Raw genomic sequence first — 9,802 nt, forward strand, 5'->3', positions numbered from 1 at the left:
ACGGATCAGTATAATGTACACTGTTCAAAAATGTGTCAATATTCTAGAGTTGAAAAGTAAATGTATCTATTCCTATGATAGCTGAACAAATTAATCAATTAGTCTATTGACAGAAAATTAATTAGCAGCTATTTTTGATACATTTATTAAATTATTTGTGTCAGGCATTGGTTCCAGCGAAACAGAAAAAAGCCTTTTGATTTTATGATTATATACGATATGATTTTTTACCTTACCCTCTAGTCTAAGGGGACAAAAGATCCCCATTATTTTATCTCCCTGTCAAAGTTTTCTGCAGCTGGTGCTCAACGGCTGTCACTTTCAGACTCTGCTCAATGTAATAAATATGCAAATCAAACTGCGTGCAAAGTGCAGCAAAATGTGGTTTTCATTTAAATACTCCTTCAAGACAAGACACAGAAATGTGAAAATATTCTACTTTGACTAACAATGTGCGTCTGAGATGCTTTTTCCACAGAAAATCCATTTCAATAACTGAATTTTCTATACATGAAGGCCATTAAAGTACATTTTTATAGGGTTAAAGATAATTCAAACAACATGTCTCTTACGTCACTGAAAAGACCTGCATCGGTTTATGTCCACTGGAGGTTTCAAGTTACTTATTGGACACAGCAATGGCTCCAAACTGATGTCATAAAATCACACAGTACGGAGAGCACAGTGAAACTGTTCTCCTGCAGCAGAGGAATGTTAAAACAGTCTTCTAGTGTCAAACTCTGCACATGTATCATTCTGCACACATTGCATCCTCTCACCATGGCGGGTATATGTGGACGATATCTCTGGGTGCAAGCATCAGCTGGGCTGCAGTCTCTCTGTTGAACAACGCCAGCAAATGTGCTCTTTCTTCAGAGAGAGCGTTACTCTGCTGGTGGCCCTCTCCGGGAGGCTGGTGGCGCTCACAGTGCACCAGTTGCATGCTGCACTCCTCCTGAACCTCCAGCACCTCCAGCACCAGCACACCAGGCCTGTCCACTGGAGAGCAGAGTAACAACAACACAGATGTTGAGTGTGTGCGTCTGTTTCAGTGCGTGTAAAGAGTGCACTCGTGCTCTCCCGGACTCTTGCTCTCTGAGGGACTCATTATACGAGAGTAATTTACTTTTAGCATTAGAGAACTTCACACTGCATAACTTTAAAAGCCGTTACTGACTCAAGCGTTGGATATGAAACGCAGTGAATCCCACTGAGTGAGTGTGCAAATGTTTGGAATTTCACCACAGTGCTGACTACGCTTTTGCCCCCGAGCAAAAAAGTCGACAGACTTAATTAAGAAGAGCAAACGGAGACAATGCCCTGAAGCTGTAAATCAAACTAACCATGCACATTTTGTGGGTAAACATGATTGCATTGAATTGTGAAAATTGCCGCAGAGGAGCTCACAGTCAATGCAGCTCTGTGTCTGTGTACGCTCACAATCCCTGAAAGTGGCCAGAGGGGGAATTTTAATACGACAAGAGTAAATCATATCAAAAAGGGAGCTTAAGAGCAATAAAGTTCTAACATGCATTTGTCTAAACATGAAACCGAAGTACTTCTTTTGCACATTTAGGTCACAGATTATTAAGTCGTTAAAATAACACGAGGGCAGTATGCCAAAAAACTGAGATCGTCCTGAAATCCTTCACTGGTTTATAATGATTCGATAGGTTGTTGGCAGAGCATCACGTCGGGAAACAATTTGAGGCCTTTGTGCGAGTGCACTGAAATTACACAGCAAAAATTAAGCCAATTTTTTTTTATAAACAGATGTCCTGTAACAGCACGATCCAGCCAGGTAACAGTGTTGTTAAGAATGAACCAGGGAGTGGGACAAATACAAATTAACCTTCCTGAGAAGGTTTAATTATGCACTCAGCACGCAATCTGACTTCAATGCTTGAAAAAAAAGAAAGAAAAGAAAAACTCTATAGATGTCGTCAATGCAAAAAACACTAATGATTGGAGCATCTAAAATGAGGTCATGTCAATATAAACCTCCACGCTTTAACCCTCCGCTCAACTCTTCACACATTGCTCTAATCCAATCATCGACTGACCGCAAACTGGGATCAGGTGGGTGTTTCCTTTTTCCACAATCAACTGTCACTTTTCAGGCTCTGCTTGTGTCCGATTATGAGCAGATACATAACAAAGAGAACACAAAAGTGGTTTGGTACACCGCGAAAAGGAAAGAAAGAACTAGGCAAGCAGTTTCCTGTCACCTACATATTGAATTCACAGTTCAGCCGGCACTTCCTCAGCGTGGCCTCTCTCCACACACACACACACAGCAATACAATCACGCCTGCTCAGAGACGGGCTTCATCCCACTCACAAATCAAAGTTCATCGTTAAAAAAAAAAAAAAAAAAGGTGAATGGTGATTCATTCTGGAGGAAACAGTAGTTTTTGTGTGGATCACCTGTCGCTGTGGTGTCAGAGATAGACTGGTGCCTCCAGAAGCTGACAGCTGACCTCTGTCTGCACTGGAGTCGATTCAGCCTCTCAGCAAAGCCTCCACTACGCAACAAAACAAAAGACAAAAAGGTACAGTAGATGACGTTACTTGATAAACTCACGCAGCTTGAACTCGCATGAATTTCAAAAAAAGCTTTCTCACAAGCTGTCGAAGACTGCAGATAGCCATCTGTCAGATTGGGTGGGCTTGAAAATGGCAATGACATTTAGCACCCGCATCATGACACCAGGTGTCCCTTTCATCGTCAGTTCTGCCGTGGAAACATTGTTGTCTGGCAGCGAGCAATATCTCTTACTTCGTTTGCCCTTATTTTAAAAGGGCAATAACCATGTGACACTTGATGATCATGTGCGTGGGGATGCATGTATGGATCAGTTGTTCCCCCATTATTAAGCAGGTATCAGCTACACATGACGTACAGTTTCTTTAATAAAAGGAATACTTATCACCTAGAATGTGTGAAGATAACTTTGTTTTTCCGCGCATGCCTCTATGTTGAGCGAATAATCCAAAATCGGATGCTCACTGCTCCCTAAAACCTTGCTATTTAAAACACTTACACATAAACAGTACTCACATTGATGAGCAACACGCCTGCGCAAGAATGGGACAGTTTATGCTGAAGGGTTTTAAATAGCAAAAATACATGTGTTTGGGGAGTAATGAGCCTATGACTGGATACATGAGGCTTGGATTACACTGCACGTGTGAGGGTTTGTAAACGGATGTTTTGGTATAGTTTGTTGTTGTTGAGCATGATTTACTTCAATTTATCAAATATTGTCTAGTTTTTTTATTCTTCGTTCGCCGTGGAGGAAAGCGAGGGAACACTGGTACAGGATACTCCCAGTCGAGATCTCAGAATCAGTGTGACGAGACAGAGAGCTGAATTTGATGTGTCCCTAAGGTGATAACAACATCCAAACCTTTTTAATTTCCTTTTCTTTTTGGCGGAGTCTTCAGGGGTCTTGGACTGCATCTTGGACTGCAGTTTCTGAGGCGTCTGCAGCATCGCCTGAGCAGATCTGACCCAGTCACGAATCGACCTTCTGCTGCCCTCACCCGTTTCAAGAGGAGAGTCCAGTCTGCTCGAAGTCATTGTGGCGTCAATAATCTCGCCGTCAGACACGTAGCCTGATATCTCCAGCTCTGTCATCTAGGGATAAATAATAATTATTAAATAACTATTTTTTTAAACTGTCATATTTTAATTATATATCGTTATAAATATAAATATAAACAGCTGCATATAATTATAAATTTATAAAAAATATGAAATAACACTGTATATCCGGGTTAGGGTTAGGGTCATTAAAATGGCCTAATGGGTCATTAAAGATTAAATTAAATCAATAAACATAATCCTACAGTGGGTGGATATGGTACACTGACACACTGATTCATCTCAAGATATGGAAACAAAACAATCTCTTTTCTTTTTGCTGCATCACTGCACCTGAAGGAAACAGTTCTCATGGAAAAATCCACAAGAAACCTGAGTTCCTGTCATGTGCAGACAAGACCAGCATACCCGCTCTGTCAGCCAACGTGCTCTCTTGTTTGTATCAACTTGACCCTGCTAGGCGCCGTGCCAGCAGACGTCACACTCTAACCAGCTAGAGAGAAAGGAACACTGTGTTCCTGGCTCCGAATCAAAAATGTTTTCACCCGGCACTGAAAGCATTGTAAGTGGCTCTGCTCAGCTTCATCCACTCGCATGTTTTCCTGAACAAACGGTAGTAAAAAGATGTTTATAGTCCCTCTCTGTTGACACGCCCCTGATCTAGCGAGTGAGCCCTGATGTGGTGGAGGTTGTTGACCCTTTAAAAAAGGGTCTGAAGTGGACACGCTCCATCTGGGAAGTGGCCATCCTCTTTGGCCTTGAGATGCTAAAAAAATCGACCTCACAGCTCCGCCTATCCACTTTCAATGCTAGTACAATAACACAGAAATCTGGCAGACATACGTCGAGTGAGTCAGCCGAACATTTATCCGGAGTAATAAACTGTGATTTGGACTCAGATCTTCTTCCCCGTATCCTGTTAGATCCGGTTTGATTTAAAACTGGCAGAGAGGAAGAAAACTTTCCGGGAAACAAAGAAATTCAAACTACTTTGTTCTAACTCAATCAAAATGCACTGTATTGTTTTCTGAAATGTTATAATAAATGCTAAAGATAGACACACGCTGTTCCCATTGCTAAATACGCACTTGAGTAATAAGCAATTAAATGGTCAAATAGGGCTGCAACTAATTGTTAAGATTATTTTCATTGTCGATTTATGTTGATCATTTTCTCGATTAGTTGTTTGGTCTATAAAATGTCAGAAAATGGTGAAAAATGTCGATCAGTGTTCCCCAAAGCCCAAGATGGCGTCTTCAAATATCTCGTTTTGTCCACAACTCATAGATATCTCGTTTACTGTCATAGAGGAGTAAAGAAACCAGAAATGATTCACATTTAAGAAGCTGGATTCAGAGGATCTTTATCTCGAAAGAAAAGTTACTCAAACAGATTAATCGATTATCAAAATAGTTATTTACTTAATAGAAATCGATGAATGTTCACAGCTCTACTGTCAGAAACGCATACGTTTAACCATATTTGAAAAACTAGGACCCTTGAGAGTCTAGGAAGTCTCTGACCACAAGCCTGCTGTTAGGTGATCTTAAGGCTTGTTTGACCCCAGAGAGCTGATAGCAGCACATTAACTGTGACAAGAGGAAGTAGCTGGGTCTGTGGGGGTGATGTTAATCTGTCTACAGGCTTCCTCTCAACATTCAGCAAACTGCAAAACCTCAGAGCTTCATCACAAGGAAATGGTACTTAAATGCATCTCGAGTTTAATTAGCAAACACAATATAGGAGGGACGCAGGGGTGACATATCGTAGGCCAAATGGGAAAGTTAGCGTCGCCCTGGTTCTCTTGACAAAAACCCAATTGGATTTCTCCATTGGAGTTTTGCAGAAATTAAGCTCTGTGGCAACAAATCACCAGAAGTGAAAACGTTAGGCTATGAACCAACTACACGACGGTTGCATGACTTCAACGTCACCACCACTGAGTAGATGAGCTTCCCGGTGTTCGGCGGGATGACGTACCTCTGTAGTCTCATTTAGCCACTTGTTAGCAACCGCGTAAAAGCTTAAAAAAAACGTGAACGTCTCTTAAGCTTGTGTTAACACCAGCTTCAGGCGTCTAACAAAAAACCCATCGACTTTGAGACGAGGGAACTAAAAGTGCATTTGTTGCAAATGTTTTTGAACTCATTCCTGCAGCGCTCTATTGTACGGTGCTGATTCACTCACCACCACCATCCTGTTAAGAGAATATTTTCACTAACCACTATCTACACAATCGCCTCGGTAATTCCGCCACATCTAGCTGATCAATTACTTGTTGTGAATGTGAGCTCGTGTGTGCTTTCTTGAACCCGAGCACGGCACCTTGACCACTCCTTGTACATTGTGTCAATGTCAGCTCAGCCTTTAACAAACACTGCTCCTGAATGGCTTCTGAGAAAGAGCAGTTAATCCGAGTCTCCAATGTATACAGGAACAAGGGCCCACAAAAGATTGTATGCTATGATAACTCAAATATTTGTGTCTAATGAAACAGCATGATAAGTGTATTCAGTAAACCACAGCGTATGCATCATAATACAAGGTTTTATAGTCAGAGAGCACTGAAAAATGGTCATCACAATGTCTCAGAGCATAAGCTGACGTCATTGAATGACTCGATTTGCATTAAAAACTCGCAAAAATATTAAATTCACTGTAATGCAACACAAAGAAGCAGTAAATCCCCACATGTGTCAGCTCTCCAGTGTTTTGATTTCCATGAAGAACACTATTAAAATAGGTCTCATTCTTTACACATCTGAGTTTCAAAAGGATCAAAAACAACTATTGTTTGCATTAAAGTAGAAAAGTTGAATCTTCACTATTCCAACTGTTTTAATATCTGCTTTGTATCAGTGGCAGCTTATCCCTTCACACTTGCTTTATTGCTACCTCAGCTTGTGAACTTTGACAGTTTGGATAATAACCTGAACCTAGAAAGAGCACAATGCAAAGCTGGTTTAAACCCTGCAAAGCCCTTTCAGGACATGCAAACAGGACTACAATACTCCACCTAGTGGTATAATGGCTAAACATACACTCAAAACAAATACAATAAAATAAGTAAATCAACACTGAAATTAAGCTTAAAACTATTCTTTTACATTATACTGAAACGTATGCATTCATGGCCATGTAAGCCAAAAGTGATGGTAAAGCTCATCAGGTTTAAAACACAGTGAATATAATGTCATGCTGTGCCTCACAGGACTTTAGGAAAAGTACTGACACTCACAGCCAAACACTTCTAGGATAACTGCATGCACTGGGAGTAAACTGAGCACTTTTAATTAGAAACATACACTGGACTCAAAAGATATGTAGATTTAAAGTGGTTAGGTGGCGCCATCTTGTGTTCGGTAAAACACATAACACCTTTGAAAAATGTGTTATGTTATATAGTGTCTGAAGCTACAGAAAGTGTCCGAAAAAACACAGTTCACTCACATGTGTAGGTGTAACGGGTGAATCTTCTGCTTTTTCATCAAAGGACTGAGATTCACACTCAGAGATTCGTTGCCCGCTGTCCTTTTCGGCATCTTCCTCAGATTCATCCAGATCACTATCTGTGTCAATAACAGGAAGTTCATCTAAAGAAGGAAACATGAATAATAAATGAAAAACAAAATGACAAAATAATCTTTCAACCACATCTCACAGCCTCTCAGTAGAAATGGCTCAGTTCCTTACTTAGGTCACAGGTTGACATCTGAGTAAACTCTAGAGAAAGCTAGTACGTGGACCCTTGACTTAAATAATAATTCAACATTTATCATAATATGCTTATTCACTTTCCTGCTACAAGTTAGATGAGAAGATTGACACCACACTCAGACACTGACGAACATATTTAAGCCATTTTTCGTAGCCGAAACTTAACTTTAACTAATATGTCCCTGCCATGAGTCAGCAAATCCCAACAGACATAATGTACCTTTATCAGAGCTGAGCATGCGCAGCGCTCTTGTGTAAGACTGAATTGGAGCTGTGGGTCTCTCGGGTCTCTGAGGACGCTGCTGCTGCGTCTCTTCATCAGACTGTTCACCATCACTGGAGCTCCACGCAATGTGCACTGGGTCTTCATTACAGGGAACAGCACTGGTCTGCACTGGGCAAACACAAGAGAATGACAATATGAGGTGATGTCTGTTAAATTGCAATAATTAAAACCAGTGAGACATTATCCACAGAGGAGAATGGTTACACTACCCACACTAAATTAAGCACTCGGACAATTTATATTCTTATTTGTCCCCTACTCTGCGCTCTCCGCGGTCTAAATGAAGAATAGAATAAATCACTGGTGGGTTTTGTTTGAAATTAAACCTGATCCCTTACTTATAAGCTTCTTTTCCTACAAAAACGTTTTTAAGAATGAAGATGAAGATAAGATAAGATGAGGAAGATAAAGGTAGAAATCAGTGTTCCCAGACTGCCTTATCTGCCTTATGGTCTCATTCTCAGATTTATTTTAAGTCTATTTTATTTAGTATATACACATTTATTTTATCCTTGTTAATTAAATAATGTTTTTGCTGGTACAGTTCAAATCTCAAAATTCCTATATCTTTTAAGTCATCTGTTTTTAATCTGTGAATTGATATAATTTAATTATTTCATATAAATGTAAATAAGCATTGACCAAACAATATACATACAATATAACATTAAATGTTGTCTAAATACAAGCAGCGTCATTTATTAGGGTTAAACAGGGACATGTTGGATGAAAGAATAAGTAAAAAAAAAGATTTAAAATCTGACCAAACATTCAATAATAATTTCACTAATTCACAAAAACAAACAAAAAAATAGGTTTGATACTCAGCACAAGTAGAAACTGACTGTTTAGTAACATATATTAAATAAAATGTGATTTTATTAGGAGTGTGGACATTATAATTTAATACTAAGTACATTTAAACAACAATATTGTGTTTCATGAGTGACTAGACGATGTTTAAAGTGAAGATACATCTTCAATATATTGCACAGCCCTTAAAAGTATTAGACAATTTATTTTAGACTAAATTACCTAAAGCAGGGGACTGGGACAACTTTCTTATGTCAGACAGTTTCCTTCCTGATGACTTGAGGTTCTGCAACAAAAAACGAGCCCCAACACCATCAACAATGTTAGAGCAAGAGGAGAGTCCCACATCAGAGTAGGGGGGGGGGGGGCTGTGGTGATGGGTTAGGGGTGTCAGTCATGTCATGGTGCATCTTTATCAACCTTTATGACTGGAGTGTCCAGAAAACTGTCCCCACACTTCTCCCAGCTCTTGGCCGAAGACACAGATGAGAGTGATGGTGGCTCTTTACCAACTTTTTGTAAACCATTTCCGACATCATCCGGAAAGAAAACACACTTTACATCCTTGTAGTGCCATTTACGCTACACAAAGATTGAACAAAGAGAAAACAGGGGTTCAGGTTAAAAAAAAAAATGTCATCACTAAATAAAACAAGTGGTTTAAAAGCTTTAACTCAGCGCTGATTCTCATTGTGATGGCTACAACAGTGTATGTGATAATGAAGAATGTAAACCAGTTAACACATGACTGACAGGTAAACCCCACTCAGCTGCGGGCGGGCAGGGGCAGATAACTTGGGCTGGCAAAGCTAACTAGCCTGTAGCTTCAAATGAGCGCAAACTGGCTAGCAATTTAGCTAGCTAGCAGGTTTCTTACCTTCCTGGAAGACATGACGACAAAATAAAGTTAGTTTAAACGATAGCTGGAGCTTATGTGTGTGTCCACACAACGCTATCTAATTAAATATGTTTGTATTAACCCATCTGTGTGCAGTAGCGGTGATTTCTAACTCACTAGTTTGCAAACTAACTCGCAGAGTGTTGCTCAATCGGACGAGGGGTGTGTTTGATTATTCCACAGCGTGGACCGGATATGGTCCGGATCTAAACCCGTGTGTGTGTGTGTGTGTGTGTGTGTGACGTGTGTGTGTCTGTGTGTGTGTGTGTGAGTGAATGTGTGTGTGTGTGTGTGCGTGCGTGCGTGTTTGCGCGTGCGTGCGTTGTATAATTTTATTGTATTCTACTTTATTGTTATTCTATGAATCTATTTTTTTTTATTTCATTCAGTTCTAACACTATTACTTTTTTTTATTAAATTGTTTTATTAAATTGTATTACATTTCTATCCCTTTATGGCTCATGTACATGGGTGTCAAATT

General features: G+C 40.0%; 1 protein-coding gene across 1 annotated transcript in view; it reads right to left on the reverse strand.

The window, feature by feature from the left end:
- spidr (scaffold protein involved in DNA repair) overlaps positions 1-9,514 on the reverse strand; it is a 30,097-nt gene extending 20,583 nt beyond the window's left edge. Inside the window, exons 1-8 of the mRNA XM_029454143.1 lie at positions 9,301-9,514; positions 8,844-9,005; positions 8,646-8,709; positions 7,545-7,718; positions 7,058-7,200; positions 3,411-3,640; positions 2,428-2,525; positions 780-999 (exon numbers count right to left, since the gene is read on the reverse strand). Coding sequence (XP_029310003.1) covers positions 780-999; positions 2,428-2,525; positions 3,411-3,640; positions 7,058-7,200; positions 7,545-7,718; positions 8,646-8,709; positions 8,844-9,005; positions 9,301-9,315 — 1,106 coding nt within the window. The 5' untranslated portion in view covers positions 9,316-9,514. The remainder of the gene's footprint in view (positions 1-779; positions 1,000-2,427; positions 2,526-3,410; positions 3,641-7,057; positions 7,201-7,544; positions 7,719-8,645; positions 8,710-8,843; positions 9,006-9,300) is intronic.
- Positions 9,515-9,802: the final 288 nt, after the last annotated feature.

This window comes from Cottoperca gobio, chromosome 17 (assembly GCF_900634415.1).
Source record: "Cottoperca gobio chromosome 17, fCotGob3.1, whole genome shotgun sequence".
NCBI classification, from domain to species: Eukaryota; Metazoa; Chordata; class Actinopteri; order Perciformes; family Bovichtidae; genus Cottoperca; species Cottoperca gobio.